We start from the raw sequence: 18,763 nt of genomic DNA, 5'->3' as shown, positions 1-18,763 counted from the left end.
GCAGGCCACAAATGTGCATGTGCAATTTTTAGGACCTTCCTCTGACACCGCCTGGTGTAGAGGTCCTGGATGGCAGGCAGCTTAGCCCCAGTGATGTACTGGGCCGTACACACTACCCTCTGTAGTGCCTTGTGGTCAGAGGCCGAGCAATTGCCATACCAGGCAGTGATGCAACCAGTCAGGATGCTCTCGATGTTGCAGCTGTAGAACCTTTTGAGGATCTCAGGACCCATGCCAAATCTTTTTAGTTTCCTGAGGGGGAATAGGCTTTGTCGTGCCCTCTTCATGACTGTCTTGGTGTGTTTGGACCATTCTAGTTTGTTGTTGATGTAGACACAGAGTAACTTGAAGCTCTCAATCTGCTCCACTACAGGCCTGTCGATAAGAATGGGGGCGTGCTAGGTCCTCCTTTTCCTGTACTCCACAATCATCTCCTTAGTCTTGGTTACGTTGAGGGATAGGTTGTTATTCTGGCACCACACGGCCAGGTCTCTGACCTCCTCCATATAGGCTGTCTCATCGTTGTCTGTGATCAGGCCTACCACTGTTGTGTCTGCAAACTTAATGATGGTGTTGGAGTCGTGCCTGGCCATGCAGTCGTGGGTGAACAGGGAGTACAGGAGGGGACTGAGGACGCACCCCTGTGGAGCTCCAGTGTTGAGGATCAGCGTGGCAGATGTGTTGCTACCTACCCTCACCACCTGGGGGCGGCCCGTCAGGAAGTCCAGGAGTTGCAGAGGGAGGTGTTTAGTCCCAGGAACCTTAGCTTAGTGATGAGCTTTGAGGGTACTATGGTGTTGAACGCTGAGCTGTAGCCAATGAATAGCATTCTCACATAAGTTTTCCTTTTGTCCAGGTGGGAAAGGGCAGTGTGGAGTGCAATAGAGATTGCATCATCTGTGGATCTGTTTGGGCGGTATGCAAATTGGAGTGGGTCTAGGGTTTCTGGGATGATGGTGTTGATGTGAGCCATTACCAACCTTTCAAAGCACTTCATGGCTATTGACGTGATTTCTACGGGTCTGTAGTCATTTAGGCAGGTTTCCTTTGTGTTCTTGGGCACAGGGACTATGGTGGTCTGCTTGAAACATGTTGGTATTACAGACTCAATCAGGGACATGTTGAAAATGTTAGTGGTGACACCTGCCAGTTGGTCAGCACATGCCCGGAGCACACGTCCTGGTAATCCATCTGGCCCCTCAGCCTTGTGTATGTTGACCTGTTTAAAGGTCTTACTCACGTCGGCTACGGAGAGCATGATCACACAGTCGTCCGGAACAGCTGATGCTCTCATGCATGCGTCAGTGTTGCTTGCCTCGAAGCAAGCATAGAAGTGGTATAGCTCGTCTGGTAGGCTTGTGTCACTGGGCAGCTCGCAGCTGTGCTTCCCTTTGTAGTCTGTAATAGTTTGCAAGCCCTGCCACATAAGACGAGCGTTGGAGCCGGTGTAGTATGATTCAATCTTACATTTACATTTACATTTTAGTCATTTAGCAGACGCTCTTATCCAGAGCAACTTACAGTAGAGTGCATACATTTTATTACATTTTACATACTGAGACAAGGATATCCCTACCGGCCAAGCCCTCCCTAACCCCGGACGACGCTATGCCAATTGTGCGTCGCCCCACGGACCTCCCGGTTGCGGCCGGCTGCGACAGAGCCTGGGCGCGAACCCAGCCCAGCCTGGGCGCGAACCCAGAGACTCTGGTGGCGCAGCTAGCACTGCGATGCAGTGCCCTAGACCACTGCGCCACCCGGGAGATCTTAGTCCTGTATTGACGCTTTGTCTGTGATGGTTCGTCGCAGGGCATAGCAGGATTTCTTGTAAACTTCCGGGTTAGAGTCCAGCATCTTGAAAGCGGCAGCTCTACCCTTTAGCTCAGTACGGATGTTGCCTGTAATCCATGGCTTCTGGTTGGGGTATATACGTACTGTCACTGTTGGGACGACGTCCTCGATACACTTATTGATAAAGCCAGTGACTGATGTGGTGTACTCCTCAATGTCATCGGAAGAATCCCGGAAAATGTTCCAGTCTGTGATAGTAAAACAGTCCTGTAGTTTAGCATCTGCTTCATCTGACCACTTTTTTATAGACCGAGTCACTGGTACTTGCTGCTTTAGTTTTTGCCTTTAAGCAGGAATCGGGAGGATAGAGTTGTGGTCGGATTTACCAAATGGAGGGTGAGGGAGAGCTTTGTACGCGTCTCTGTGTGTGGAGTACAGGTGATCTACATTTTTTTCCCCTCTGGTTGCACATTTAACATGTTGATAGAAATTTGGTAGAACTTATTTAAGTTTCCCTGCATTAAAGTCCCCGGCCACTAGGAGCGCCGCCTCTGGGTGAGTGGTTTCCTGTTTGCTTATTTCCTTATACAGCTGAATCAGTGTGGTCTTAGTGCCAGAATCTGTCTGTGGTGGTAAATAAACAGCCACGAGATGTGGCTGTTTATCGTCCTGTTTTCGCAGTTTTGGATAAGAATCACAGAAGGTTGGTGGCACCTTAATTGGGGAGAATGGGCTCGCAGTCATAACTGGAGCGGAATAAGTGGAATGGTATCAAACACATAGTTTCCAGGTGTTTGATGCCATTCCATTTGCTCCGTTCCGGCCATTATTATGAGCCGTTCTCCCCTCAGCAGCCTCCTGTGCTAAGAATACAGTACATTTTCTAATGACTGTCAATTAACCAGTTGGAAAAAAAGATTAACCGAAGCAGTTATAGTCAAAACTATGTAAATACTGTCAATGAGCTTTAAATCACTTAATATTCTGTTTAACCATTTTTGATTAAGGAAATTGATCCCAAACCTCATCTTTTGGGATTTTTGTGAAGTAGTAATATATCAATATTCTTCTGCTGAAATGTGAAGTTGTCCATTGTATTATTCTTGCAGTGAACCACGAAGCCTCGTCTGATGAGATGGAGAGATTGTACATCCACCTCAAACAGGCCAGCCTCTCTCCCATAGGAGACCGCAAACCATCCACCAAGAGGGACTTCAGAGCCTCCTTTATAAAGCGATGCAAAAACCAGGACATTAACGAGAAACTGCATCTCATCAGGACCCTCAACAGCACGCTAAAGGTACATCTGCCAACTTGACTAGAATTATTGTATGCTTTTGTTTTGATCAGTTTATCACCACATAGGTGGCAGTATCAAATTGTTGTCCTTGTTTTCTGTACTAATTGTATGTGCTGTTTGTGTCATTTTGAATAGTATTGCAAGTATTGAGACCCTTGAGCAAAGTTACACTCTCTCTCTCTCTTCCCCTTTGACTCAGGCCAAGGAGGCAGACCTGTTGACCATAGAGCAGGTGCTGTCAGACCCTGACCTCACCTCGCCCAGATTCAGGGAATGGAAAGAGGCCAACACACCTTTGCTCCAGGAGATCTGTCTCAAGCATGTACACCAGGTGGCAGCACAGGTAGAACCTTCCGCAGCAGCAGCCAATGCCATCGCTGTCTCCTTTGTGGAGACCAGTTTATAAGGGAGTAGGATGAAGTTGCCCCTAAACACTGATCTAATGTCAGTTTTGAGTTTCTCCCACTAATGCTTATTAATAGGATTTGGGATGGATGAGCTGATTGTGGACCTGTGCCTAAGGGCAACTTTTACTCAGAGTTTTATAAGACTCATTGCCATTGTCTACCCATAACCCAGTAGCACTAATAGTTGTACTTAGGCTGGATTTTTATCAAACTACATACAATAGGAAGCAGCTCATGTCTTGCCACTAAGTGGACTCATGATAAGAATAGTGTATATATATTTTTTAAGTTCTTAACTGGAGTATGTGCAAACATTTGGTTGATTGGATTTAATTATATGGCTTTATATTGTTAATGTTGTTGTAATTTATCTTTTTATGTTTAGAGATCTAACAAAATTATGTTTCAATGTGTACAGTATTTGTGTTTGCTTGTTTTTGTGTTATTTTAAGTAGTGAGTGATGGAAAATTGGGTACATGTGAACCATCTCTCAGAAAATGTATTTCCAAGTGTTTATTTTGCAACATGATCAGTAGCCCATAGGACAAGGTTTTATTTTCTAATAGTTTTACTAACAGTGCCACAGACATGCACTAGTACTGCCTTGACTAGTACTGTGACTTAGACTGTTATCTTGTTTACATTAGGATCATGATACTGTTGTGGGTTTGCCTGGATACATTTTCATTGAACATTGCTGTATGTGATAGATGTTACATTCAGATCCATGGAGATGTTGTTATGCAATCATAACATTTTGTGCCAGCAACAATTCATCATGAATTGTAATTTAGATGATTTAGCTGTGTGGTAAATATTTTAAATACAATAATTGTACATAAGTGTAAGGTGTGTACAATTCTATATTTTCATTGGTCAATTATCATTAATTGCCTGTAAGAGTATTAAAGCGTTTAAATGCTCTGCGTTATAAATATATTTGTGTCTTTGTATTTTATTCCTCTGACAGTTTATTCAAATAAGCATACTCTATCGGGGTGTTATAGGATTTGTTGGCCACGAGTCGTCGCCAATTACTTTCATTTGTCTACTGGACCTGCAATGCCAGTGTGTGACACTTGGGTTCGCTGGTTTCTGTGTACTGTTCGTATTGGATTTCGTTGTAGTTGTGCGCCATATTGGCAATCTCCTCCATCTCACCAAGCCGGTTGTTGAGAACAATATAAACATTTTACAGCGAACCCAAAATACAACACCATGGAGTCAGTCAAAGCATTCAACGACGAGGTTTGTATGATTTCCCCCCCATTTCAATGGAAGTGACTGTTAGCGAATTGTATGATTGGCGTCAAGTAGAAAATGGGGAGAAGGGCAACGAAATACAAGGCCTCATCTTTTCAGTACACACGGTTTGCTTCGCCTATGAATATTCACCACCCATTTAGTATTTGCACGTGTAAGCGAAGCTCTATCGTAATTTGGTCAGAAATAACTATGCTAAATTAAGCGAACTGTAGCTAGGTACTGTACCAACTACTGTAATGTTAGCCACATTGCAATCTGGCAGAGTGCGCTAAGAATGTTTAGTTAAAGTTAGTTAGCTTCGCTGAGTGAGTTTAGCTATTACGTCAGCTAACTCAAACAGCTTAAAAATAACTAGCTACAACCCGTGTACACCGCCCAATCTTATTTAGTTAACTAGCTAATTTATTACCTGTCACATTCAACTGTAAAGGTTTGCTGGCGAGCTAACTAACAATGTTAGCCAAGCTATGCCTAGCAAGGCCGTGTAAAACGGCTAACGTTAGCTAGGTAGCTAATGTTATGTTTTAGCGTGGTGGCCGTGTGCAGTAAACCAATAATTTACTTTGTATGACTAGGTATCTACACTATATGTAGTAAGTTAGCAAATATATTTGGTTCCAAACGTATTTTGCTTGGACATCGCGCGTGCGCCAGCGCCTTGCCAGTTTGCGCACACATTTCGTGCATCCAAGTGGTCGAGTCAATTCGTCTGACTGGTATGCAGTAAGTCCCAATTAGATGGGACTTCTGGTTTCTCAAGTCCCAACTTCACATTTTCCTCATTCTTATTCTTCTACACGCCACTCGTTTTACACAATTTAAACTGGAAACAAAATTCAAACTTTAAAATGTGCAGACTGGTCTGGAATAGTGTGCTTGCAAACAACGTTTTGATATTTATACATTTTAAACACTTTCTTTGTCCATCTTCATTAACTTTAATAGGACTTTTTTCAACATGTTAAAGCTCCACATTGTTACTTAATCACTTCCAACACTCACTGTAAACAATGTAACTTTTGACTCTTCAGCTTTGATCACTTTGCAATCGATTTAGACAAAAAGTTAGAGCATTTGAAATGTTCTACTTCTCTTCTATTCAAATGTGAAATAACAGAATGTGGTAAATAAAAAAACGTTACAGCTGTTTAAGTAACCACATCAACATTTTCTCTAACTACAGTGCATTAGGAAAGTATTCAGAACCCATGACTTTTTCCACATTTTGTTACTTCACAGCCTTATTCTGAAATTGATAGAATATATATATCTAAACACAATGCTCCATGATGACAAAGCAAACACATGTAGTTAGTGCTATCCGGGATCCATGGGACATCCTTAACCTTAAGAGTTATGGTGGAGGTTATCTAACCCTAACCATTTTAAATGTCATATCCAATAGGGTATGGACCTCCCAAGAATCCCAGTTGGACCAATAACTGCCATGGTTGGAACTGAATTAAATATCACAAAACTATGCTCGTACGCCTAATTGGTAGGATTTGTTAGGCCCAAGTGCCAAGCAAAACACCGACTGGACTAAACCGGGTGCATTCTGAAAGTATTCAGACCCTTTGACCTTTTCCACATTTTGTTACGTTACAGCCTTACTCTAAAATGGATTAAATAGTTTCCCCCATCATTAATCTACACACAATACCCCATAATGACGTCGCTGCACAGCTATTTTCAGGTCTCCCCAGAGATGTATGATCGGGTTCACGTCCGTGCTATGGCTGGGCCAGTCAAGGACATTCAGAGACTTGTCCTGAAGCCACTAGTGCGTTGTCCTGGCTGTGTGCTTAGGGTCGTTGTTCTGTTGGAAGGTGAGCATTCGCCCCAGTCTGAGGTCCTGAGCGCTGTGGAGCAGATTTTCATCAAGGACCTCTGTACTTTGCTCTATTCATCTTCTCCTCGATCCTGACTAGTCTCCCAGTCGCTGAAAAACCTCCCCACAGCAGGGTGCTGTCACCACCATGCTTCACCGTAGGGAAGATGTGACGCTTGGCATTCAGACCAAAGAGTTGAGTCATCAGACCAGAGAATCTTGTTTCTCATGGTCAGAGTCTTTTAGGTCTTTTGGTGAACTCCAACTCCTTTCCAAATCATGTCCAAGTTGTAGAAACACCTCAAGGATGATCAATGGAAACAGGACGCACCTGGGCTCAATTTCGAGTCTCATAGCTAAGGGTCTGAATACTTATGTTTAACATTTATTTTTATTTAACCTTTATTTAATTAGGCAAGTCAGTTAAGAACAAATCCTCATTCACAATGACTGCCGAACCCGGACGATGCTGGGCCGATTGTGCGCCGCCCTATGGGACTCCCAATCACGGCCAGATGTGATGCAGCCTGGATTCCAACTAGGGACTGCAGGGGACGCCTTTTGCACTGAGATGCAGTGCCCTAGACCGCTCTGCCACTCGGCGGATAATAAAAAAAACATTAGCTACAATTTCGAAAACAAATACATTTTTGCTTTGTCATTATAGGGTATTGTGTGTAGATTGAGGGGAATAATAATTTAATACATTTTAGAATAAGGCTGTAAGGTAACAAAATGTGGAAAAAGTCAAGGGGTCTGAATTCTTTCTGAATGCACTGTATTTTTAAACACTGCTGTTTTGACCACTCTAACAAGTCAGACAAACTCCTCTACTTCACTGCTATTCAAATCTGGCTTTTGAACAAAAATATCTTCTACCAATAAAAAGTTCCAGGTGTTTGTAGGAGTTTAGAGTGACGAAAAAATAAGCTAGCTAATGTCAGCTAACAGCTTTCTTATGTCTCATCATTGAGCAACTCAGGCGGAGCTGTTGCAAAGGATACTCTCACAAACTTAGAGTAGAGGGTTACAACTGTTTGTCGGAGTTTAGAGTGACGAAAAGCACCTAGCTAACGTCAACTAACACCTCTCATATCGCGTCATTAAGCAGCCCTTGTTATGGATACCGATGTATTTCAATGGCAAAAAGAGGGCCATATACTAGAATTGTAAACTAATCTAAAATTCTAGATCTCCTGTTTCACCGCTTAAACTCCAAACTAATGCTCTCTACTCAGATTGCTTGTCAAAATATTTTTGATGCTGTATATAATTTAACTATAAGCTTTTAAAGTTTGCATAAATTAACATGCGTTTGAATGAGAACCACAGGAACCAACAGTCAATCTTGAACTGTTCAAGCTAGGGACACCAAACCAACTTTCACATGTTCAGACTATCCCAACTTAACATGTTTTCAGACTATCCTATATAAATTTGCATAAATTAGCATAACATAACCCACCAACAGTAACCTCGAACCGTTCAAGCTTGATACAGCAAACCAACTTTAATATGTTCAGGCTATCCTAACTTTTCATCTACCTACTTTTTCAAATATACCCAGTCACCAACACTACCACTACTATGACATTTTTCAAAACCATAAATACTTTAATACGGCTTTGCTTTAAATAGTAAAGTTTAAATAGTAAAGTAACTACCACTTTAAAAACAATAATTTTAAAGTGGTAAAGGAAGTCCCACTAATTGTACATCATGTACAATTACCATCTAGTTCACACACAGACCTGTTATTGCTCAATCTCGTGTGAACTTACCTTAACTAACTTATCTAGTTAAGAACTCTATAGCAATAATGCATGTCTAAACTAGTCCTACAGTGCACAATTCAACTGGTGTGACAAGTTAACTTGGCTAGCTTGCTAGCACTCGATAGCTAGATACTCATGATCTGGATAGCGGACATGCTGTTAGGACTGATGTTGCAACAAGCCTTACAAATGGTGATGTGGCCACATGACATGGTGTGCCTGTGTAGAATTACATAACATGACCCATTAAATCGGATACCATTGACAACATACAGAAAATTAAAAGATCAGCATCGTCCCCAATAGTATCAACACACACTACTTTTTCAGCTACTGAAAAAAACAAGTAAATAGACTGGAGGCTATTTCTTGATTGATCTTTGTGTTCATAATAAAGGAAGCCCTAAGTGTCTTCAAACACTTTGACTACACTCCTTCCCTGGCCTATGTAGCCTACTGTACAAACTCTTCAAATGCATTTCAAGTTAAATATTTGCCATTTCTCTGAAGCCTTAGCCCTGACAATTGTTTCTTGTCTGATTTAATGACTGTATATTATATTAGATGTTTAAAAGGTTTGTTTCCATCGCTTTTTGTGTTTCAGCTCTACTCTCTGAATGAGTACAAACCTCCGATCTCCAAGGCCAAGATGACCAATATTACCAAGTCTGCAATAAAAGCAATAAAAGTAAGTATGTAGAAATGAATGAAAAGAGACAGAGTTGGGGTGATCGCGGACAGGGAGCATCTCTCCCAGCCATACAATGAATGGGTTGCAATCAATCCTTGTCTTACCTTAACTAACTAAACTCCTAGTCGTTCTGACATGTTCATGCAATCCACTCTGGTTCGTTTGCATAAACTGATTAAACCCAATCTCTAGAAGTAATACAAATGTCAGCCGGTGTGTTTTGGAGTTTACCGGTCGTCCTATTCACTCTAACCAAAAGATATGTAGATAACACTTTAAGCCATTCATTTTTTATAAATTAAGCACCTTTTTGTCAGACTGACCAATTCTGTGTCATTTGTATTTGATAACACTAATTTCAAAATGCGTCATAAACTGTGCTGTCACTAAGGCTGGTATAACATGCTTATAATTAGGACTGATGAAATACAGTTGAAGGTGCCACTGAAGAATGGGCCTCAATTTTGATCATTCCGTTTGAAGTGGTAGCTACTTACCAGTAGCTACGTAGATAAGCTAAATGTTTTGGTTGGTAATGGAGAGGTTGTTACACTTTTCCTGTGACCATGCCATTTCTCTCCAACTGAGAGCACTAACCCTAACCCTAATTATAATAGTGTGCTACTGTCAGGTGTTGTTGGCAGTACTTAAACTCCAACTCGTGTTCGCCATGGCGCAAACATCGTTCTCAAATAGAAGCGATTGTATTTTCTTATGCTAGATAGTAACTTCTGCTGTCTGAGTTAACAAGAGCATGAATAAAACACCAGGACGGGTGAACTGATGAGTGCTTCAATAGGCCTAAATCACAACCTTATTTCTCATGAGATCTCACCTTTTATGGTATCTGTTCAAGTCCTCTTTTGTTTCTTTTCCATACTGGTATGACAGACGGTGCTTAATGCTGATTACTAGAAATGGGTGGAAACACTAGTGTAAGCATATTTTAGCTTGACATGCAGATTGATGCTGATAAGCTGCTTCTCTTTGATTGGACATTTCATATACCCTCATAAGCTTTGATGGTAGATTGTGTTGCCAGCTCCTGCCCAGCTATACTTTGATAACTCATCTGTGAATTTAGTTAGTGCCTGTGGTGTGAGCCCAGACACCACAGGATGTGTGTTGCTCTCTGAATGGAGAGACAACCAGTTGACAGGCTCTTCTGGGTTTTGCATGGCATGTTAGACAGTAGGAGTAGCTTTTCACTTTGGGGGGCATCATCTATTGCAGCGCATTTCTCAAACTTCTACCAAAAACAAACACAGGCAATGAACATACAGGAGACAGAGGAGAAAAGGGAGATGAACATAGCATCAACTTTGGAAATGTAGTCCCAACACAAAATATGCTTTATTTTTTGTATTGACTACAATCTAAGAAGGATGTCCTCTTCCTAAGAGCTCCCATACTTTCACACTGCTAGTAATTCACTGCTGGCTGAAACCTTGAACCAAACTCCTTCATAGTAGTCATCTGTATGCATCCTAATCAATCATTTCCTGAGTAGTTACACTTAAACAGAAAGAATCCTTGACTTTCAAGTCATAGACCAGTCTTACAAAGACATCTTATCGCTAAAATAATCTTATCGCTCGTTGCCTTCTCCATCTTTCCAATGTCTTTCGCTATACCTCTCACAGATCTCTCTCAGTCTCTATGAACAGCTCCTTTACCTTTTAACAACGGATAACAAAATAAGCTGTACCACGATGAAGTGCCTTGCTAACCACTTTTGGGGATGGTTAATCAATGTTTATTTTTTTCGTGTTTCTGAATCTGTACGAATTAGTGTGATCTTGGTGTTGCTGTGCCTGTGTTGCCTGTGAATAACTCCTGTTTCCCCTTCCCTCAGCAGCTCTCGCAGCTCCCCCAAAGCACTGAAAGTGAAGCAGGAGGATGGGGTGGAGAGAGTAACAGAGATAAGGGAACCCCTAACCAGCTTAGGTAGGAGATGGGCTGTTTCAAACAAGGAACATGGAAGAAGCCAAACCAAGGAGACACAAATGTCTCCCTCATAGAGAGAGCTTGGGATGGCTAGGGCGCTCTTGGCTCCTCGAGTCCCTGCTCTCTACCCCAGCAACACTTTCTCTTTTTTCTGGCTTTCATACGTGGTTCAGTTCTGACTGAGGTAGAACAGAGTTGAATTGACCGAGCTGTTTCGGGCTCTTTTTAAGTTGTTTGAACTTGAAAAGTTGTCCATCAGTGTTCTGTCTGTAGTGTAGGCTAAATAATGTTATGTGGGTGTCTGAGTTAAACTGCCCAGCTATTGCTTCCCCCCTTCTTTAGAGTCTAATAGGCCAAGGTGGACTAAGAACGGTATCTTATTTGAAATCCTGTTACTAATGCAAAGTAGCTGTTTGAAGCCATGCATTGCACAGTGGCGGTGGTCACCGTTGGCATCAGGACAATACTGCAGATGAAGGGGAAGTTTTATCACTGACAGATGAAACATGTTGTTAGTTCTCCATGAGTAATGATACAGTGCCTTCGGAAAGTATTCAAACACCTTGACTTTTTCCACATTTTGCTACGTTACAGCCTTATTCTGAAATCTACACACAATACCCCGTAATGGCAAAGCGAAAACAGGTTTTTGGAAATGTTTGCAAATGTATAATATATATATATATTTTTTTATACCTTATTTACATAGGTATTCAGACCCTTTGCTATTAGACTCGAAATTGAGCTCAGGTGCATCCTGTTTCCATTGATCTTCCTTGAGATGTTTCTACAACTTGATTGTAAATTGTAAATTCAATTGATTGGAGATGATTTGGAAAGGCACACACCTGTCTATATAAGGTCCCACAGTTGACAGTGCATGTCAGAACAAAAACCAAGACCATGAGGTCGAAGGAATTGTCTATAGAGCTCCGAGACACGATTGTGTCGAGGCACAGATCTGGGGAAGGGTACCAAAAAATGTCTGCAGCATTGAAGGTCCCCAAGAACATAGTGGTCTCCGTCATTCTTAAATGGAAGGAGTTTGGAACCACCAAGACTCTTCCTAGAGTTGGCCAATCGGGGTAGAAGGGAGGTGACCAAGAACCCGATGGTCACTCTGACAGAGCTCCAGAGTTCCTCAGTGGCGATGGGAGAATCTTCCAGAAGAACAACCATCTCTGCAGCACTCCACCAATCAGTTCTTTATGGTAGAGTGGCCAGGCAGAAGCCACTCCTCAGTTAAAGGCAAATGACAGCCCACTTGGAGTTTGCTAAAAGGCACCTACAGACTCTGACCATGAGAAACAAGATTATCTGGTCTGATGAAACCAAGATTCAACTCTTTGGCCTGAATGCCAAGTGTCACGTCTGTAGGAAACCTGGCACCATCCCTATGGTGAAGCGTGGTGGTGGCAGAATCATTCTGTGGGGAGGTTTTTCAGCGGCATGGACTGGGAGACTAGTCAGACTCAAGGGAAAGATGAACGGAGCAATGTACAGAGAGATCCTTGATGAAAACCCTGCTCTAGAGCGCCCAGGACCTCAGACTGGGGTGAAGGTTTACCTTCCAACAAGACAACAACCCTAGGCAAGAGGAGGAGTGGCTTCGGGACAAATCTCTGAATTTCCTTGAGTGGCCCAAGCCAGAGCCCGGACTTAAACCCAATCGAACATCTCTGTAGGAACCTGAAAATAGCTGTGCAGTGACGCTCCCCATCCAACCTGACAAAGCTTGAGAGGATCTGCAGAGAATAATGGGAGAAATCCCCCAAATACAGGTGTGCCAAGCTTGTAGCGACATACCCAATAATACTTGAGGCTGTAATCGCTTCCAACGGTGCTTCAACGAAGTACTGATTATTGAGTCTGAATACATACACTACCGTTCAAAAGTTTGGGGTCACTTAGAAATGTCCTTGTTTTCGAAAGAAACTGCATTTTTTTATCCATTAAAATAACATCAAATTGATCAGAAATACAGTGTAGGCATTGTTAATGTTGTAAACGACTATTGTAGCTGGAAACGGCGGATTTTTAAAAATGGAATATCTACATAGGCGTACAGAGGCCCATTATCAGCAGCCATCTCTCCTGTGTTCCAATGGCACGTTGTGTTAGCTAATCCAAGTTTATCATTTTAAAAGGCTAATTTATCATTAGAACTCTTTTGCAATTATTTTAGCACAGCTGAAAACTGTTGTTCTTTGTTAAAGAAGCAATACAACTGGCCTTCTCTAGTTGAGTATCTGGAGCATCAGCATTTGTGGGTTCTGAAACTCGTCAGTCTATTCTTGTTCTGAGAAATGAAGAAACTGAAGATCTCGTACAACGCTGTGTAGGAAGAATAGGAAGAGGAGTGGGAGGCCCCGGTGCACAACTGAGCAAGAGGACAAGTACATTAGAGTGTCTAGTTTGAGAAACAGATGCCTCACAAGTCCTCAACTGGCAGCTTCATTAAATAGTACCCGCAAAACATCAGTCTCGACGTCAACAGTGAAGAGGAGACTCCGGGATGCTGGCCTTCTAGGCAGTTGCAAAGAAAAAGCCTTAAGGCCAGCATCCCGGAGTCTCCTCTTCACTGTTGATGTTGAGACTGGTGTTTTTTGGGTACTATTTAATGAAGCTGCCAGTTGAGGACTTGTGAGGTGTTATTTTAATGGACAAAAAATTAGGACATTTTTAAGTGACCCCAAACCTTTGAACGGTAGTGTATGTACATGTGATATTCCATTTTATTTTTATTTTTTAATAGAAATTATGGGGAATTGTGTGTAGATTGATAAGGGGAAAAAGCTATTTTTAAATAAGGCTGTAACGTAACAAAATGTGGGAAAACTCAAGGGGTCTGGATAAATGTTGGCAATGTAAACACTTTCTATTATTCCCAAAGCCTGGTGCATTGAATGGAAGTTGTAGTTAGTTGTATGTTCAGTCACACAATATTTTTTTATGCAGGATATTTGATGCCTCAGATGCAGATATAACATCTTGTTTTGATGTAGGCTAGATTCAACTCATGAGCTACTGTCAGAGCCTATACTTAGTAAGCCAATAACCGACAGCTGAAGTTGTATTAGCCAGTATTGAGAGTAATGCGGGTCAAAGGTGACCTAAATATCTCTGAACCCTTGAAACATGTAGTCTACAAAATGATTGTAGTACAGCAACAATGATTAGAGTAGGCAGAGGCCTCTTTGCTTGTTACTCAAAAATGTTGCTGAATAAGCACTGCATATGCTGCTCCCAATTGCTTTCATATAACCTACACCATAGTAAAATTGTGCTTCAGCACTAGGCTTGGGCGGTATCCAGATTGTCATACCTTCATTCTGACCTTGTGCCATCCCTGGATATTCGTTAATACCAGCACTGAAACCAAGGGGTGCTATTTTCACTCCGAATGTTAGCAATAATAACAGGTACATGTAAAATCCCATAGCGAATTCTAGCTAAATGCTAACGAATGCATGCAAAAATCTCATACAGTCTCTGATTCAAACTATTTGCAGGACAGACATTCCAGCTCATAAAGTTATACAAGGAACTTAAAATGCTACTCACTGTTTGCGGCACTGACTAAACAAATATTAGATGGCAAGGCTACTAAGTTAGCAAACCAAATGCACAACTGCAGAGAATTTAGCACATTTTAGACAATTCACTTAATAGTTATAAGATATCTAGCCGGCAAACATTTAGTTGTGAATTCCATACTGTAACTAGATCACCTGGCGCGTGCTGCACAACCGTGAGTGACTCACAAGGCTCCGGTCTCTCGTTGCTGTGTGCTTATAAACAAATGTGACTGGGGACTACCAGTAAGCTTAGTAATGTAAAATAATGTGACAGGTGAAATGAAGAATGCAGTCTACTTTATCTCCTAGCGTATTGCACAAGTTGACTGCAGGTATTTACTTAAAAAGTAGCAATAAATATTCCAATTTATGAATAAAAATGTAAATAAATTGTTTCAACGGTATTGAAAAACAATCCTGTGGCTATTTCCAAATACCCCGGTATATGCGGTATACAGTATACCGCCCGAGCCCATTCAGCTGCCAGATTAAATTTAAACATTTAGGAGCAGCATATGCTGTGTGCTTTCTTTATTCATAGTGTTTGCTATTGGCCCAGTACCACCAGTGAGAAAGTCATTCACTCCTTTTTTCCCACAACTTTTCAGCATACTGGTGTGTTATAACACCTGTGCCACCGAAATGGCTGGGGAACATCTGTCTGCTTTGTTATTGCTAGAGGTTGGTTTATACCACCCGATGAAGATGATGCCCTCTAAATGTTCAGCATAGGATGTTTAGTTCATGGACAACATCATGACTTTTAACATTACAAAATGATTTAAGAATATACTGCTCTAGGCAAGACTAGGCTATATAATCCCTCATATCCCTGTATATAATCCCTCATATCCCTGTATATTATACCTCATATCCCTGTATATAATCCCTCATATCCCTGTATATAATCCCTCATATCCTTGTATATTATACCTCATATCCCTGTATATAATCCCTCATATCCCTGTATATTATACCTCATATCCCTGTATATTATACCTCATATCCCTGTATATTATACCTCATATCCCTGTATATAATCTCTCATATCCCTGTATATAATCTCTCATATCCCTGTATATAATCCCTCATATCCCTGTATATTATCCCTCATATCCCTGCCAGTGTTTCTCCTATATTCATTCATCATTAATTTGGCTCAATGACTGGATGTGGTGCTGCCATGGAATGCTGTTGATACTGTACTATATTGGCAGGTGCTGCCATATAATGCTGTTGGTACTGTACTATACTGGCAGGTGATGCCATGGAATGCTGTTGATACTGTACTATACTGGCAGGTGCTACGTTGGAATGCTGTTAATACAGTACTAATGCTTTGTTGGCATCGAATATATGAAAATGATTTGATAGTCAATGAAAGGTATGGATATAGACCTAGTGAATTGAATATCAAGTCATATTTTCTAGAAGATTGTACATGTTTGAGATATATGATGCAAGGGGAAAGATATAGAGAACATTGAAACAGGATATTTTGACTGGAATTGAAAGTTGATGGAGAAAGCGTCAATGAAATGTAGCTTGCACAATTATCATGTAACCAACAATTATGGGCAATAACCCTAGTTATTTTAGGGGGGGGGGGGGGGGGGGGTTGTACTTTATTTTCAAGTAGATCTAGTTTATCGGATTAGCAGTTTTTCTTATTTTTACATAAAGTGAGTAAAGTTTGTGGTAATCATTATTCTTGCAGAACGGCAGGGTTGGGAGGAGAAGCGTCATTTCCTAAAGTTGCCAGCAGTCAAAACTATTCGTTTTTGAGACGAGTGTCTTCAAAGCTGTATTGTATTTATTAGGTATTTTGTAGGACATTTTTAAAGAGCATTACAAGCTCAAAACATTTTTCAACAAAAATGACAGTTGTGACAATAACTGTGGCGATTTGCATGACAATTAGATACTAGCTATAATCTTTACCCAAAATTCCATAATTGTCACAGCCTTACTTGTGTTACAATTTGAGCTTGAGCCACTCCTTGATCAGCCAGTTCTTGTCACAATGACAGTTTTTTTTAATCATTCATGATTTAGCCAGTGTTCATTCACTGTTATCAAATGAAGGACACTTTGCATTTGAGCTGGCTGTCTTTCAATACAGGCCTGCACTTGTCCCGCTTGCTCTCTAGCACGTAAACACACACACAACACAAACCCTTGCAGCGAGAAGCATCTTGAGTATACCATTTACTGCTTACCAATTGCAGCTAAATACAGTGAGGTGATGTTTCTCTTGGCACTTCTCCACGTGCTTGAGGTATATTTAGTGTCCTATTATAGCTAGTATCTACTTTTGTGTCGACTCTCATACAGGTTTCCTGTTCAAGAGTTGACACAAAAGTAGATACTGAGTGGAGCTTGAATAATATACAGTATTCTGCAGTAGTCTACACTCAGTCCCATTGCTCCTTCTTAACCTGTTCTAAATGTACAGGAACCAAACAGTGAGTATGGATACATGCACGCAATAATACACTGAGTATACAAAACATTAAGAACACCTGCTCTTTCCATGAAATAGACTGACCAGGTGAATCCAGGTGAAAGCTAAGGTCCCTTATTGATTTCACTTGTTAAATCTACTTCAATCAGTGTAGATGAAAGTGAGGAGACCGGTTAAAGAAGGATTTTTAAGCATCGAAACAATTGATACATAGATTGTGTGTGCGAGCCATTCAGAGGGTGAACGGGCAATAAAAATATTTAAGTGCCTTTGAACAGGGTATGGTTTTTGTCAAGAATTGCAATGCTGCTGGGTTTTTCACACTCAACCGTTTCCTGCGTGTATCAGGAACCACCCAAAGGACATCCAGCCAACTTGACATAACTGTGGGAAGCATTGAAGTCAACATGGGCGAGAATCCCTGTGGAACGTTTTCGACATCCTGTAGAGTCCATGCCCTGACAAATGTAGGCTGTTGTAAGGGCAAAAGGGGGAGGGGGATGCAACTCAATATTAGGATGGTGTTCCTAATGTTTGGTATACTCAGTGTATGATTATTGTGGATAGTTGGATTAATATAGCCCAAATATTTGGATTTAAAACGTCAACATGCTTTGCAAGAAGAGCTGTTTACATTGACACATCTGAAATCAGGCTACTTGATGGGATAAATGCAGGAAGCCTATTTGATGCTAGCATAAGGCATGTACTCAGTAAGTGCATACTGACCTTCCACCACCCAGATATACTCCCTGACTGCTCTTCAGCCCTACCACATGACCCTACTCCCCATACCTCTAATATACTCCCTTACTGCTCTTCAGCCCTACCCCAGGACCCTACTCCCCATACCTCTAATATACTCCCTGACTGCTCTTCAGCCCTACCACATGACCCTATTCCCCATACCTCTAATATACTCCCTGACTGCTCTTCGGCCCTACCCCAGGACCCTACTCCCCATACCTCTAATACACTCCCTGACTGCTCTTCGACCCTACTCCCCATACCTCTAATATACTCCCTGACTGCTCTTCAGCCCTACCACATGGCCCTACTCCCCATACCTCAAATATACTCCCTGACTACTCTTCAGCCCTACCCCATGACCCTACTCCCCATACCTCTAATATACTCCCTGACTGTGCTCTTCAGCCCTACCCCATGACCCTACTCCCCATACCCCTAATACACTCCCTGACTGCTCTTCAGCCCTACCCCATGACCCTACTCCCCATACCTCTAATATACTCCCTGACTGCTTTTCAGAATTACCCAATGACCCTGCTCCCCATACCTCTAATATACTCCCTGACTGCTCTTCGACCCTACCCCATGACCCTACTCCCCATACCTCTAATATACTCCATGACTACTCTCAGCCCTACCCCATGACCCTACTCCCCATACCTCTAATATACTCCCTGACTGTGCTCTTCAGCCCTACCACATGACCCTACTCCCCATACCTCTAATATACTCCCTGACTGCTCTTCAGCCCTACCACGTGACCCTACTCCCCATACCTCTAATATACTCCCTGACTGCTCTTCAGCCCTACCCCATGACCCTACTCCCCATACCTCTAATATACTCCCTGACTGCTCTTCAGCCCTACCCCATGACCCTACTCCCCATACATCTAATATACTCCCTGACTGCTCTCCGGCCCTACCCCATGACCCTACTCCCCATACCTCTAATATACTCCC

At 41.9% G+C, this 18,763-nt stretch overlaps 2 protein-coding genes across 4 annotated transcripts in view; both read left to right on the top strand.

The window, feature by feature from the left end:
* LOC129811534 (connector enhancer of kinase suppressor of ras 3-like) overlaps positions 1 to 4,430 on the top strand; it is an 83,971-nt gene extending 79,541 nt beyond the window's left edge. Inside the window, exons 24-25 of the mRNA XM_055862927.1 lie at positions 2,901 to 3,091; positions 3,291 to 4,430. Of these exons, the coding sequence (XP_055718902.1) occupies positions 2,901 to 3,091; positions 3,291 to 3,497 (398 nt within the window). The 3' untranslated portion in view covers positions 3,498 to 4,430. The remainder of the gene's footprint in view (positions 1 to 2,900; positions 3,092 to 3,290) is intronic.
* A 157-nt stretch (positions 4,431 to 4,587) lies between these two features.
* The window catches only part of LOC129811532 (SR-related and CTD-associated factor 8-like), a 125,974-nt gene continuing 111,798 nt past the window's right edge, over positions 4,588 to 18,763 (top strand). Inside the window, exons 1-2 of one of the 3 annotated variants that reach the window (XM_055862924.1) lie at positions 4,588 to 4,747; positions 8,976 to 9,059. In XM_055862924.1, the coding sequence (XP_055718899.1) occupies positions 4,718 to 4,747; positions 8,976 to 9,059 (114 nt within the window). In that variant the 5' untranslated portion in view covers positions 4,588 to 4,717. Of the gene's footprint in view, positions 4,748 to 8,973; positions 9,060 to 10,917; positions 11,010 to 18,763 lie in introns of those variants that run through there. The other 2 variants (XM_055862926.1, XM_055862925.1) reach the window with 2 other exon arrangements.

This window comes from Salvelinus fontinalis, chromosome 15, assembly GCF_029448725.1.
Source record: "Salvelinus fontinalis isolate EN_2023a chromosome 15, ASM2944872v1, whole genome shotgun sequence".
Classification (NCBI taxonomy): Eukaryota; Metazoa; Chordata; class Actinopteri; order Salmoniformes; family Salmonidae; genus Salvelinus; species Salvelinus fontinalis.
This window is presented reverse-complemented; position numbering and strand designations above follow the sequence as displayed.